Below are 16,629 nucleotides of genomic sequence, written 5' to 3'. Positions count from 1 at the left end.
TTAATTTTAAACAGGGTTATTTATTTAAAAAGTAAACCAGTATCTAATTTAAATAAAAACATTGATTTAAATCAAAAATTTCTATTTAAACAAAAAAAAAATCTACTTTTAAATTTTTTTTAAAATCAACTATTTTTTTTTACTCAAACCTGGAGATGTTCCAATGGTTAATTACCCTCACTGTTAAACATCTGCATCTCATTTCCAGTTGGAATTTGTCTAGCTCCAACTTTCATCTCTGCAATTCAAACTTCAATCATGATCATTTGCAAAATTAATGAAGTATCAAAAACTGTTCTGGTTCTATTTTGTGCATAAACTTTCAACTGTGCCAAATTGCATAGTGGGTTTGTGATGTGTACAAATAGTAACAAACTCAGGACCAATCTCATTTTCAGATTTTTCCCTAATCCAGTATTTGAAGTTAGTCTGCTAAAAGATGGAAGGCTAGTTCCCCAACATAGTGTACAGTCTTCAGATTGTAAGCTCTTCTGGGCACTGTTTGTCTCTCGGTATGCATTTGTACAGTGTCTATCACAACTGTGCCCTGATCTTGACTGGGGCTTTCAGGAGTTATCATAATACAAATATTATTAACTCTAACAAGGCATAATGTTACTGTTTGAATATAAGTTTTACAGGAAATTCAATACATTTACAACATGACATTTCTGAAACCTTTTAGTCCAAGCATCACTATAAGGGCATGTCTACACAGCAAAGAAAAAAACCTGCGGCTGGCCCATGCCAGTTGACTTGGGCTCATGGGGATCAGGCTGCGGGGCTGTTTCATTGCTATATAGACTTCCAGGCTCAGGCTGGACACCAAACTCTAGGACCCTCCTACCCCAAAGAGAGCTAGAGCCTGGGCTCCGGCCCAAGCCCGGAAGTCTACACAGCAATGAAACAGCCCTGCAGCCTGAGCCGGCTGGCATGGGCCGGCGGCAGTTTATTCTTTGTTGTGTTGTGTCTGTTTACTAATGACTTCCTCTAAACGCCTTTCGCCAAGCCTTATACCATAATCAAGAAAGACTACAAGTTCATTTTCATAGGCAAGACACAGACCCCCATATCTCCATATTCAGAGATAAAACATTTATGACCCAAAAGACTCACCACCCATAATAGTTCCAAGTCAAACAGGATTATTTATGTATTTAAAAAATTCTCAGGCACCTATTCCCTTAGTCCCTGTGCATCACACAAAACCTTAGAAGCAACCAAATTTGACAAAAATGGTCACACTTAACTACTTCTACTTGCCCGCAATAAAACAGATTAAGCCGTCCAACAGTCCGAAAGATAGCTAACTAAACAGCATCTGCAGGATCCTAGGTTTGTACTCTGAGTGCCAAGGACCCTCCTTTGATACTGTGTCACACTACCCAAAAATTCAATTCACAGAGCAAAAAACTACTTTTTTATCTCATTCTGCATTACAAGTGAGACATTAATCATATCAAGAATGGGCAAATTTTGAACTTCCGAAATGGCCTCCCTGTAGCAGTATTCAATTACAATACTATTATTTGAAAAGCACAGTCAACACACACATGTCAACTGCAGATTTTGTAGTATATGGGATTCTTTTTGGTTTGAGTTTTGAAGACTGACAAGAAGGGTTTTAAAATCTTCAAGAAACCTTTGGAAAACTTATAGCCTGTTTGCCCCAGCATATTCCCGTTAAAAAAAAAATTGGTAAGGGAGAAACGATTCTGCTTGAGGGGAAGTCCAATAGGTAAGGGAAGCTAGAGCCTGTTGGGGAAGGGTAGGCTATGGGAACAGCAGCAGTGATGTTTGCTACTATCTTGGGCACCCATAAAAGTACAGTGAGAACAGTCTGAAAATTGCCTAAGTTTGGAGACACTGATAATTGATATTCATATGTTTTAGAAGTAACCTAAAATCCCCATCAATAGCAAAAACCTCTGATATATAAAAAACACTACATTTTCATGAATCAAAATACCACAAAACTAGCAGTCCCCATACACCCTGTTTCCTGGGAAATTCATCAACTGAAAATGTTTTAATTTACTAGCCTACTTGAACAGCAGTGGTCTGGTTCTTTGGGAAGAGGCTGCTCATCTGTCTTTACCACTGGTGGGAAAGTTTTGCAATGGTGGCTATGTACTAGAGAAGGAGAGGAATCTAAAGAAATACATTACAATAATGAAATAAATGATGGCATTTATGACCTATTAACTTGCAAGAACTAGGACCAACTCAACTAGGAACAGCCTATGTTCAAACTGGAAAGACACTGTGGTAAAAATTAACTTTACTAATGTACTGTATCTATACTAGTTGCACTCATACCATGTGAAAAACTAAAAGACATAAGACAACTCCAAAATTAAATAAATCTTCCCTTAAATGACAACAACAATTAAATAGATATCTTGTCTTCCTATTGATTAGCAATACATTTTTACAACTTCTCTGCCAACTCGGACATAAATCCACTGAACACATCTCAGGTTACTGGCCTCATGCCTAAAAACTTCCAGTTTCTTGTTAAGAAGCTAAAAACTTAACCAACAGACAATACCTTGGCAAAAAAAAACCCCGATCTATCATCTTTAGAATTAAATAGGAATCCCAAATACCACCGTATGTTCAGCTATATCCTTTCTACAAATGGCTATCAGCTTTTATGAAGAAAGGAAGTCTCATTATAAAGCAAAACTATATTTATTATTAGTGCATGAAAAGTCTGCCTGGTACCTGCTAGCCTGAGGATTAAGCCTACTAGCCCTGGTGAAGTATAAAACCAGTCATGTACTGTCTTTAATATTATCAATGTCAACTTCTCATTTTAACAAAAATTAAATGCAAGTTAATACATATGTTTTGTTTTCGTTCTATGTTCTTTCTCTTCCTGGTTTCACTAAACTTATTACCTTTTTATTACTATAATTAATCATGAATGTTCTTTTTTCTATATAACTGGAATAACATACTTGACAAGGACACGTAGAAGATTTCCCAGGTGAATGGGCTAAGTTGGGCTGGCCAGAGAGTCACTTCTTTGCAGAAAAGGGAGGAATAAAGGAATAATTCAACAAAAGCACTATTACTCCTTAACAGGAGGAGAGGGAAAGAGGAGGCAGCGACCAGAGTGGCAGGGGTCATTGCTCTTTAGCTGAAGGGAACAGAGTGGCATAAGTACCATTTCTTCTTTAAGATAAGAGGGATAAGGTTGTAGCAGAGACGCTACAGAAATATTATGAAAAATGTTCTCCATTCCCCCCCCACACACACACACCCACACCAAAATAAGTTATTTTCAGTGAACAATTCAAATTCTGAAGTTTTGAACAGCTTTAGCTTTATGGTATTCAAGACAGAGTTGAGGCTAATGGGAAGAAGATGCATCTCCTCCTTTTTTCCTGCTCTTATGGAGAAGTGAGGCAGTAAGATTTAAGGAGAAGACTTGAGCTCTTTGCTCTTCATCTCAGCAACCCAACAGAAAGCAGCTGTTCCACTCCCCACCACTGATTTCAATAACAATGGAAAGACACATTCACTGTTTCTGATAAGACGATCAACAATGAAATAGATATTGTTGCCATCATCAATGCTACTAGGCTTCAGAACTAACATTACATTGAGACAAATGGAGCAGTTTGCACCCCATCCACTTTTTCATGTTGTTACAAACTCAGGAATAGATCACTATAGCATCCAAATCACATCTGGAATGTTTTCTCCAAATCAAGATTAGAAACCTCATTTCTATAAAAAAGTTAAATTGGCACACAATTCTTTTGCGAATTTTGTGACAACTCCATTGCTACCGACTGTTGAACATACAGGGACCAATTAATAGCTAACGGAGATGTCAGAGGGCCATAGACTAGTTAAAGGGAGAGGTTAAAGAGAAGCAGACAAATTCCCTGTATACATCATTGTACAGTCCAAAAATTTAAGAACAAATATTGGTGAAAAAAAATCACAATTACAAAAGAAATCTAACCACGTCATCACCAGTGCTGATACTGGATAGCACAGATACCCTTGAAAAGACCCTGCTAAGATTACTGTTATATGAAGCCTTAATACTTAGAGAAATTTTTCACTTCAAGGTCCCAGAAACAAAGGCAAGGTTTTCATCTCGAGACCAAAAAACCGAAAACATCAAGACACTTGATCACGGCCTTGGACAGACCAAGAGACTACACTTGATCTTAGCTCACAGAGCCAAGATACTACAGTATAATGGAATGCTAAACTATATTTGTTCAGCCACTACGTTGTGCTGTTCATAACAAACCTTATTTTAAACTAGCCTCAGCCATACCTGCCAGTTCATTAAAGGATCTTTACGGAAGACATCTCTGGTGTTTCTCTTGGAGAAGGAAGCTCTATAGTCAGTCTATATCTGGTACAGAAGCCTGACCTGCTAGTAGCAGCCCTGTGTCCTACCATGTACAAGCTGCACACGACATAGTGTCAGAAGTAAACTAGTGCCAGAGGAGAACCGAAATAGAAGGAACAAAGCAACAAAGGTGGCAGGGCCACATCAATATGCCACTCTTCAATGCCCTAGAGAACTTCAGTTTTGACAAAAATAACAGGAGTACTTGTGGCACCTTAGAGACTAACAAATTTATTAGAGCATAAGCTTTCGTGGGCTACAACCCACTTCTTCGGATGCATCTTTCTTCTTCAGTTTTGACAAACCACCAGAACAGACTGGAAGCACTAGTTAGAAATAGTTTGCATCACAGTCAAACTCCACATGGAAACAGAGATACTTCAGGTATTCTCTTTAATTTATGCTATGGGGAAGCAGGCAGAGCATATCTTTAAATGTTTTACCTTTACTGAAGACAGTCATAATGATCACTGTGAAAGAGTTCTGGCTATGTCTGATGCATACTTTACATCTCAGAAAAATGGGGTTTACGTAAGAGCATGTTTTCACCAGAGAATTCAAGGACCAGGGGAAAATGTTGAATGTTTTATAAAAGCTCTGTATGCATTGACTAAAAACTATTTTGGGACTGCAAAACATGAAAATACCAGAGACAGGCTGGTTCTTCGGTTAATAGATAAGTTATGTTAGGGCCAGCTGGCCCAAGTACCGAAAGGACATTAAGGAAGCGACAAGTAACTACTTTGCAGTATGTGGAAAATTAAGCGAGTCAAATGGACTCATGATTAAAGGCAACTGCATCATAATATCAAACAAAGTGAGAGGACAAATGCTAAATCTCATCCATGAAGGACATCAAGGACTAACTAAATACTCTAAACAGTGCAACCAGTGAGCGTGGTGGCCAGGCATCAACAGGACAAAGAATAAAGTATCTGCAGGAGAACACTGCAGAACAAACAGAACACCAGAAAACAAAAAACCTCAAAAACACCACTTCTACCAAGCAGACCTTGGAAGAGACGAGATACAGATTGAGGCAAATTCAGAGGACATCATTACCTGGTCAGAGTGGACTACTTTTCCAGGTATATCAGAATAATGTACTTGTAAGAGGTAACATGTCACAGTATTATTGAGACACTTAAGTGCACTTTTGCTTATTTTCATACTCCAGAACAAGTAGTAATGGACAATGGACCGCAATTCACTTCAGCAGAATTTAAGTCATTCCAAACAAAATATGATTTTGATCATATAAACTAGCAGCCCATGTTCAACAAGCAAATGAAGAGGCTAAGAGAGCTGGATACATAGTCAAGAAAATCCTACAGCAGGAAGATCTATTCCTGGCTCTCTTTAGTCACAGATCAGCACTGATAAAAACTACTAGATACAGTCCAGCACAATTCCTGATGGGAAGACAATTCAGATTCTGTTCCGAAGTCAGAACTGTAATTCTATCTCCAAAATGGTCAGACATCAAGAGACTAGCCAAATCAGATAAAAAGGCAAAAAAGAGCTTACAGATACTTTTATAATAGACATCAATCAGAGAACTGCTAGGTCTAGAACCTGGTGACCATGTTTTCATCAAACTGGATGGAGAAAAAGATGGACAACTCCAGCTGTTGTAAAGAAAAATAATTCAGCACCCAGATCATATGTGATCAAGGCTGACAGTGGAGAGTTCAATAGAAAACTTCAACATCTACAGTTTATTCCTCAGAAAATCAACAGCGCAAGCTCTACAGAGGGTGGATGCAAAACAAGATGATGGTGACTCATTGATTCCAAACTAACCACAGCCAGTGATTGCAACTAATGGACAGCCAGATGACCAAGTTGTTACACGTTCATGTAATTAGAAAACAAGTACAATTCAGAGACACTTACCAGATTGATATGTACTGAACTTCAAAGATAACATGATAGTATACATTTTGTAAATGGTAGAAATATAGAACTAAAAGGAGTACATGTAATGGAATGCTAAATTGTATCATGTGGTTCAGCCATTGGGTGGTTCTCTGTGTAACATACCTCATTTAAGCTAACCTCAGCCATACCTGGCAGTTCACTAAAGGATCTTATGGAAGACATCTCTGGTGTATTTCTTTGAGAAGGAAACTCTGCAAGCCAGTCTATATCTGGTACAGGAGCCTGACCTGCTAGCAGCAGCCCTGTACAAGGCGTACATGACAAACAGGAAAGAACAAGCAGCATATTCTGATTAGGGTAGAATACTTTCATTTCTTTTAGAACAGTGTTTCCCAAACTTTTAACAGCTGAGCTCTCACTTCAGGAAACTTACATGAAATTAACTTAAACTTTCTGAAATGTTGCCATGTGGTGTTATCTACCCATATTATTTTACAAATGATTCACACTACCTCCCAGTGGATAGTGCTCCAAGTTTTCTCCATAACCACAAAAGCAACAGATTTAATTCTTTATTTCATTTTAGATGAGAACCAAAACTCACAAAAACCATCAACAAGTCTGTCTACGTCTCCTCCCACCCCTAACTTGGATGGGCACTACCCTACATTTTGAGAAATGCCACTTTAAAGGATGGTATAGTGAAGTTAATCAAACTCAATTTATACCAAGACCCCTCACTCACATCCTTTAAAAAGCCCCTGAAAACTTGCCTACAATGACCAAACACCAGCCTTTGCTATATACATACCACCTGCTCATTTGAACTGTACTATCCGGTTGACAGACCCCGTGGGTTGTGGCTTCTGTTCCGTTTGACACATTCACTTTATTGTAAAGCATTATGCAAACCTAAATGCATTATTAAGATTAAATAATAAAGTATGTCTTGACATAAACAAATTAGTTAAGATTCTTCCACCACAGAGAGGGAAGCACATATCCTCAGAAAAAAAACTCTCTCAAACAGCTTTTTTCTTTTAGTATTTTCTCCTACTAAAAAGGTCATTTCCACACTCCTCAAGCCCCCCTGAACCCCCCGCCTCCTGTTATAATATTAATTATATTAGCAACCTTTCAGTTAACGAAACATTAACAGAAGTATTACTCAGGACCCAAACTGTTTTCACCATAAAGCAGTTAGTAGATTTGCTTTGAAATTAATCAGGCCTGTAAAACCAAAAGGCTGTTCCAAGTTTAAATGTAGGAAAGTTTTTCACTTAAGTTGTTAGTGTTTGTGGTGCAGCCACTAGTTAACATATGGATCTTCCTCTCAAATGACTCATTAATTTCACTGCAGAAATGCTCTTGATGCATCTTCCAGTCAAATATAACGTTAACTTGCTTTTTTGCCATTAGAGCAAGCAAATTGAACACTTCACTCCTGACTGGTTCTTTGGCTTAAGGGTCATACTTTGAAACTGAGAACTGCTTACTTCAACAAAATACAGGTAAAACATATCATTTCAAGTAGTCTTAAGGCCAATGTAAAAATAACCAGGATTTAGTTGTAATAAATAGAAACCCAGAGTGCATCAACTGGTATTATTTTTGATACCTAATCTCTGAAATAAAATAAATTCAACCACCTAAAGCATTGCACAATAAGACAATCTGACTCCTAAGAATTCTTTTTTCAGTACTTGCATCCATGGTTAGGTCAGACAAAGAAAGAGAATTATAGTTGCAGCATAATTTGAAGTGATTACGCCACATGACTTATGACTGAGGTATTTTGGTTAAATCTTTATTCCACCCAATGAAAATCTATCTACCATTTTCCTAAATCACCAGAAATGGAAACACTGGACACCCAAATTAAAATCTGATCACATAAAGGTGCTGAGCTCCTCCTTTAAGGTAAAGTCAGTGGAAGATGAGGAAGCTCTGCATCTCATAGGAATGAGCCCTAAAGCAAGGAAATTAAATTAGTTCCAACCCTCCTGAGTTCTTAGAACATTATGGTAGGACATAATCCATAGACTGTACTGGCCTGTTAGTAATGAAGATTACTTACCTAGTAACTATGTCTTGGAGTAGATTGTTGTTAGAGCCCCACTCCTGGAGCACATGTATGCTCTTAGGATGAAGGTGGAAACTGCTGAAAAGCAGTAAATATTAGAGCCTTGTGCATGCTTCCTTTCAGAAGCAAAAGTTCTGACCCGAGATGATATAAACAGCACAAATTCTAAGCCAATTTTAATTTTTCTCAGTTCAATTAAAAATGCATCTAAAAGATTCTGAAGCGAGAAAGGAGGGTGAGGAATGTGAATTTAGTACAGTAGAACCTCAGAGTTACGAACACCAGAGTTACAAATTGACCGGTCAACCACACACCTCATTTGGAACCAGAAATATGCAATCAGGCAGCAGCAGAATACAGTACAGTACCATGTTAAAGGTAAACTATTTAAAAAGGGAAAGTTTGGGAATTGTTTTTTTTTTTTTTAATTTGACAAGGTAAGGAAACTTTGTGATTGTTTCATTTAAATTAAGATGGTTAAAAGCAGCATTTTTCTTCTGCATAATTAAGTCAATATTCAGTTGTAAACTTTTGAAAGAACCACCACAACATTTTGTTCAGAGTTACGAACATTTCAGAGTTATGAACAACCTCCATTCCCGAGGTGTTCGTAACTCTTAGGTTCCACTGTAAGACATCTTGTGATATGCTGTTGGTAAGCTCCTTACACTTTCCTTGGAGTATTGTCAGTATAAATTTCCACACAAAACTGAATTCAGTGACATACCATACTTCTAATACACAATAAAGTCCTACAAAATGTAATAGGAATTGAATAGGGTTCTATACAAGTCACCCTAAAAACTTAAGTAGTTTAATAAGGAATTATATATTTTCCATAGGTTTTGTGACTATCACAGAAGAGATTTAAATTTGCTATTAAATTCTATAGAACTTGATCATTATCAGTGTCTAGTCCTCTAAGTCATGAAGATAACCTTGAGAATAGAATTTAAATAGAGGCAGAACTGTCTCCCTAAGTGCTTGCTTAAACACAAAACTTGCACCAATTGAACTAAAATGTATTATTTAAATCTAAGCAAAACCCTATGTGGAACCCCTTAAATCAATCAGTTTACTACTGGCTTTCAGAGATTTAGAACAATCATTAGGAGCTATAGAAATGTCTGGGTGCTGACCACTTTCAACAATCTGGCCACAGCATTTAGATGTCTATATCTGTCTGACCTCTTCTGAAAATCTAGTGCTCCTGGGGCTACTTTATTAATTATTTATGGTCATATTTAAATTAAAAACCTTAATTTTTAATGAAGCTGCCACAGACTTTTCTGTCTGCTGCACCAGAGTGTTGAAGAATCCAGGAACCTTGCTGCAGAGTTTCGATCCAGTTTATTGTGAGGTGCATGAAACCTTGATCTGAATTTTCAGAAATTTGTCCTTTGGTATGTACAATATGCAGTTACAGCCTGAGTTCAGGAAAGCCCATCTGAATTCATAATCTGAATCAAAGCGAACATGGACTTCTTATGATTGATTTTTAGCTTGGGGGGGGGGGGGGGGACTTGTTACACAACATCTGAAAGGCTGTCTAAATACTTCTGAAGAATGAGCTCTGAGAAAGCCATTTGTCCAGACAGGGGTACATGTGGCTGCCTTGATATTTTAAGTGTGCTACTACCATTGCCAGAAATTTAGTTAAGAGACTTGGATGTGTTGAAAGACTCAAAAAAGTACTTTGTACTGACAGTGGTCATCGCCTACACAGAACCGCATGTATTTTCAATTCCAATAGACTTGTCCAACAAAAATGTGCAAATAAGTACATTTTAAACGGAGAGCTGAAACCTAATCTTGTAGACTTAGGGAAAGAATTATTTTTGTTTGGTCATGGGGAAGAAACAGGAAGAAAATTGAATCCCTTCTCTACCTACTAGTGAGGGGCTTCCTCTATACAATTCACTTCCACCTTTAGCATGTTCTCACGAATGAGATCCTTAAAAAAAGGGAGGGGGGAAGGACGGAGCAGGTTGGAGTGAAATTGAATAGGGTATCCTTTCTGAAGGGCTTCTTGGACTCCTTTGTCAGAAATAATTCTAGTCCATGCAGTAAGAAAGGAGGAAGAATAATCCCCAAAAGGGAGTTGAGGAAAAATGTAGACATACATAAAATTTAAGGGAGGGCTCTCTGCCAAACTGCCATTTGCCAGATGACATGCCAGATGAAGCAGCAACAAATGTGAGCTTTGACTTTTGATGCCTCTTTCTGTGCCTGGCAGAGAATGACTTGATACTGACCCTATGGTGCTGGGAGAAAACCAGCCTCTGCTACCTGCAAAGTCAGATTTCCAACATGAGCTTGTCTGAGAAAGACCCAAGGCACAGAGATTCCTCTGACAGGAAAGCCTTAAGTTGATTTTCAAAGTCCCAACAACATCTTCGGGTAAAGCCTGCACAGATCCAAGAAGCCTAGGGCAGTAGCTCTCAACCTTTCTAGACTACTGTACTCCTTTCAGGAGCCTGATTTGTTTTTCATATCCCCATGTTTCACCTCACTTAAAAACTACTTGCTTACAAAGTCAGACATAAATATATAAAAGTGTCACAGCACAAAGCACAGCACTGAAAAATTGCTTACTTTCTCATTTTTACCATATAATTATAAAATAAATCAATTGGAATATAAATATTGTACTTACATTTCAGTGTATAGTATATAGAGCAGTATAAACAAGTCATTATCTGTATGAAATTTTAGTTTGTACTGACTTAACTAGTGCTTTTTATGTAGCCAGTTGTAAAACTAGGCAAACATCTAGAGGAGTTGATGTACCCTCTGGAAGACCTCTGCGTACCCCTGGTTGAGAATCACTGGGTGCATCGACCTTTCAGTCACCATATACAGTAACTCCTCACTTAACGTTGTAGTTCTGTTCCTGAAAAATGCGATTTTAAGTGAAACGATGTTAGGCGAATCCAATTTCCCCATAGGAATTAACGTAAATGGTGGGGTTAGGTTCCAGGGAAAATTTTTTTTGCCTGACAAAAGGCATTATATACATTTTAAACAAGCAATTTAATACAGGTATAAGTTTTAAACAATTTTTAAACAAGCAATTTAATACTACGCTGGGGGGGAGTAGTGTGCACGTGCGGTGTGTTTACAAAATACTGTACATACAGTACAGTACTATAGTTGGGAGGTGCCCCGCTGTACCCTACACAGGCACAGCCCACTGGCACGGGAGACAATGAGGCAGGCGAGGAGGCTGAAGGTGCTGTAGGCTAGGAGAAGCACGTTGTGCAGCAGCGGCAGCTTCCCCTACTCTGCAAGCACGGGGGAGCCTGCACGTCGAGTCCTTGCTCCTCCCCCTTCCCCGCGGCAATCAGCTGGCTGGAGGCGTTTCAGGGGGGAGGAGCGAGGACTTGACGCGCAGGCTCTCCCTCCCTCCCAAAGGCCACAAGCCAGGTGATTGCCCTGGGCAGGAAGTAGGGGGGGAGGGAGGGGGATCCTGTGCACCATGTCCTTGCTCCTCCCCCCTCCCTCCTGCCCCCTAAACACCGCAAGCCAGCTGATTGCCCCGGGCAGGAGGGAGGGAGGAGGAGCGAGGACTCAGCGTACAGGCTCCGCCTCCCTCCCGAACCCCGCAAGCCAGCTGATTGCCCTGGGCAGGAGGGAGGGGGGATGGAGGGGGAGCCTGCGCTTCGAGTCCTAGCTGATCCGCAGGGTCTGCCGACGGGCGGGAGGCGCTGGGGGGGGAGGAGGGCGCGTAGGGAGGCTGCCAGCTGTGGAGAAAGCAGGCAGCCAAACAATGTAAGAGTGGAGCATTGCACAACTAAATGAGCATGTTCCCTAACTGATCAGCAATGTAACAATGAAACAACGTTAACCGGGACAACTTAAAGTGAGGAGTTACAGTATGCCCATACTTCACATGTATTTTCTCATTACAGAAATTGAACTTGGGGTCCGCCATCATAGACCAGTTCCCACATGAACTGGCATGAGCAATTGGGCAAAAACAAATATTTCTTTTAAAAAAAAAATCAATAATAATTACAACTTGAGACAAAAAACTAATTTAGCCAAAAAAAGAAATGACTGCAAGCGAAAGAGGAAGAGGAGACTGAGGGTTCCCAGTCTCTCTCAGCACTGCAGTCAAAGATATGGAATAGATTTGGTGCACTGCTCTTTATGCAACTCTCATATTCATATTCATATTTCAATTGAAATTTATTAAATATTTTGGATGTTTTTCTACATTTGCATATATACTGTATTCTGTATTGTAATTGAAATCAGAGTATATTATTTTTATTACAAATATTTGCACTATAAAAATGATAAATAAAACAAATAGTATTTTTCAATTTACCTCATACAAGTAATGTAGTGCAATTTCTTTGTCAAGAAAGTGCAACTTACAAATGTGGATATTTTTTTTGTTACATAACTGCCCTCAGAAACAAAACAATGTAAAACTTCAGAGCCTACAAGTCCACCCAGTCCTACTTCTTGTTCAGCCAATCGCTAAGACAAACAAGTTTGCTTAAATTTACAGGAGATAATGCTGCCCACTTATTTACAATTTCACCAGAAAGTGAGAACAGGCATTTTTGCATGGCACTTTTGTAGCTGGCATTGTAAGGTATTTACATGCTAGATATGCTAAACATTTGTATACCCCTTCATGCTTCGGCCACCATTGCAGAGGACATACTTCCATGCTCATGACGCTTGTTTAAAAAAAAAAAAAAAGCGTTAATTAAATTTGTGACTGAACTCCTTAGGGGAGAATTGTATGTCCTCTGCTATTTTACCCGCATTCTGCCATATATTTCATGTTATAGCAGTCTCGGATGATGACCCAGCACATGTTCATTTTCAGACACACTCACTGCAGATTTCACAAAACACAAAGAAGGTACCAATGTGAGACTTCTAAAGATAGCCACAGCACTCGACCCAAGGGTAAAGAATCTGAAATGCCTTCCAAAATTTGAGAGGGATGAGGTGTGGAGCATGCTTTCAGAAGTCTTAAAAGAGCAACACTCCGATGCAGAAACTACAGAACCCAAACCGCCAAAAAAGAAAATCAAACTTCTGTTGATGGCATCTGACTCAGATAATGAAAATGAACATGCGTCGGTCTGCACTGCTTTGGATTGTTATAGAGCAGAACCTGTCATCAGCATGGACGCATGTCCCCTGGAATGGTGGTTGAAGCATGAAGTGACAGATGAATCTTTAGCGCATCTGGCACAAATATCTTGTGACATTGGCTACAACAGTGCCATGCGAACACCTGTTCTCACTTTCAGGTGACACTGTAAACAAGAAGTGGGCAGCATTATCTCCTGCATATGTAAACAAACTTGTCTGTCTGAGCAATTGGCTGAACAAGAAATAGGACTGAATGAACTTGCAGACTAAAATTTTACATTGTTTTATTTTTGAATGCAGTTTTCTTTGTACATAATTCTACATTTGTAAGTTCAACTTTCATAATAAAGAGATTGCACTACAGTAATTGTATTAGGTGAATTGAAAAATACTATTTCTTTTGTTTTTTTACAGTGCAAATACTTGTAATCAAAAATAAATATAAAGTGAGCATTGTACAGTTTGTATTCTGTGTTTTAACTGAAATCAATATATTTGAAAATGTAGAAAACAGCCAAAAATATTTAAATAAATGGTATTCTATTATTGTTTAACAGCGTGATTAATCATGATTAATTTTTTTAATCACTTGACAGCCCTATAATATACTTTTTTCAATTTCAAAAGACAGTCAGCATAAGTGTTAATAGTTGGCATCTTTATTGTCTAAAATATATTTAAAAAGCATCAACCTTTTCCACTATGATGAGGTCTCCAACTTGTATGTCTGAACTCTTAACTTGCACTTTACCTTAAAAAAAAGGAGAAGTTTAATCAACTTAAGAAAATATCAGCAAAATCACATGAACACAAATAGTACTTCAAGAGAATATTACTGTTAGGAAAACAATCTTATAAAGAACATAAAACTGATCTTTAAAGTTGTATTCAAAATTAAGTAGCTTTAAACTGTCAGACTGTCACCAAATTATTTATCCTACTAATATATTCAAAAATTCATGTTGTATTTATCATACTAATATAACCAGGTGTTACAAGAATAAAAAGCTGTGGAAGATGCTTGGGTATGATCTACTGCACTAACATTTGGACTGAAAAAGCACATGGAGTCTTTCAACTCATCTAGTACATACCACTTCTGATCCTGACCAAGTCAGAAGTAATTAGCTGTATTGCTGCAGAGCGCCCTAACTGAAATGAGCTGCTCGTCAAAGGCCAGTTACAAGTGGGCAGCTTTATACAATCACTAAAGTCATTGTTGCAATTGGCTGTGACTGAGACTAATGCTGACAGTCACAGTGGAGCAGACACACCAAGCTTTCAATGGTATAAACAATTAACTACTCTCTCATTTTGAAAGAAATACTTCTACGTCAGGAAGTTTGCAATGTAGCTCTCTATTTTATCTGTCTGAAGTTAGAGGACTTCACTCTCCAGAGCTGTCAGTCCAGTAACTGCTATGAACGCTAAATTCATATTTTAGAGAAGAAAAACTCAACATTTATGTAATAATTTAAATCTTTAGAGCACTTTGCAAACATTAACCGATAAATCCTCACAACAACCCAGTAAGGTAGGTAAGTTTCATTAGCACCATTTGATGGGTGGATAGAAAAGGCAGAGAGGTTAAGTGACTTGCCCAAGGCCACAAAATGAATCACTGGTGGGCCTGAATTAAGAGTTTAGGAGTTCCTGTATCCCAGCCCTGTGCTCAAACCACCAGACAATGCTGTTTTCCCAAAGAACAAAAAACAACACACAGACGTACCTGGAAAATAAAAAGACTAACCCATCAAGTATTTATATCCTCTTACAAGAAAGAACTTCGACAGATATCAAGTTTAGCAACCCCTAACTAAGCAGAGAATTTTTCATTTTATATACAATATACATAAATAAAAGCTCAAGAACTGAAATACACAGCTAGATAATTGAAAACTTCTGTTTTCCCTCCTCAAATTTGATAGACTGAACTAGTATCACGTAGCTTACAATCAGTCACTGATAATTATCGCCCTTGCTCACATGCATTACAAATAAAACCTTTTGGGGAATGAACACAAAGTGAAATTCTTGCACTATGTAACAAAAACTAGAAAAGGGTAATAAAACAAATGAATTTATTAAAACAGTACATTAGCAGTTTAAAATATTAACTAAGGAACAGAAATATTATGGAAAGTAGGTTATTAATGCAGGTTGTTTCATCTAGCAGTGTGTAATTAAACAAAACAAAAATGAAAACCAAATTGCAATCCAGAGAGCCCAATTCTGCAAATCCTTATTTATCTGTGAAATCCCCTTCATGTGAATTCAATGTAATTGCTCATGTGAGTAAGTAAAGATTTGCAGGACTGATGTCAGCATTAAATATGTTCTGAGCAATTTTTGAAAACAGGTATTTTTAACACTAAACGTATACAATAGTAATGGCTTAAAATTTGCGTGTCAGTCTAATTAAAAATAAATGAGCACAGTTCACTGAGTTATCCTTGAATACACTTTTCACAGCGTCAGGATTTCTAAAAATATGGAAACATCTGAAAAGAGAATTAAGAATTTTGTTTGAACAGAGCATATCCCTCTTCAAGAATGCCAGTCTTCATGACTGACTGATAAGAATCTTTTACACATGTTTCCATTCCTGATTGCTATCAAACACTCCTCACCATTACTTTTTTTTAAATCACATCTTCATGCCGACCCTTAGAACTCTACCACAGCCTCAACAGTTGAAGGGAAAAAAGTATCCCCTGACAGAGCAGATGATTGAAATAATTAACGCTTCATGCCTGCAGTTTTTTTGAGGTGCCCAGCAGGAATTTCAAGACAACAGTGATTGAAATGAATGTTTTCTGCACGATAATTTTAGTCTGAATCAAGTCTACTAGCAGCACTAAGATCAACCACTAACAGAATATTTTGACTATGCATCAATATGGTAAAACCCTACTACTTTGCACTAGCCAGTGAAGACCCTTTACAGATTACTGAATTTTGACAATTAGCAAGTAACATAATTAAAAGAATCAAGGATGCGGACCATAACATATACTTAACTAATTTATGCTGACAAGTTTCTAACACTATTAAAATGTCTCTCAGTAAATATGCAATTTTGTGAAAGTAATTAATTCTTAGTAATGTGACCTTAGAATCTTTGAGAGTGCAAATGACCACTTTTTGTGTGAAATATCAAAGT

General features: G+C 38.0%; 1 protein-coding gene across 1 annotated transcript in view; it reads right to left on the bottom strand.

The window, feature by feature from the left end:
• The window catches only part of ATP9B (ATPase phospholipid transporting 9B (putative)), a 292,171-nt gene that overhangs the window by 209,285 nt on the left and 66,257 nt on the right, over positions 1-16,629 (bottom strand). Inside the window, exon 6 of the mRNA XM_065397949.1 lies at positions 14,159-14,217. Coding sequence (XP_065254021.1) covers positions 14,159-14,217 — 59 coding nt within the window. The remainder of the gene's footprint in view (positions 1-14,158; positions 14,218-16,629) is intronic.

This window comes from Emys orbicularis, chromosome 2 (assembly GCF_028017835.1).
Source record: "Emys orbicularis isolate rEmyOrb1 chromosome 2, rEmyOrb1.hap1, whole genome shotgun sequence".
In the NCBI taxonomy this organism is placed as follows: Eukaryota; Metazoa; Chordata; order Testudines; family Emydidae; genus Emys; species Emys orbicularis.
The sequence above is the reverse complement of the archived record's forward strand: the minus strand, read 5'-3'. Positions and strand labels throughout refer to the sequence as shown.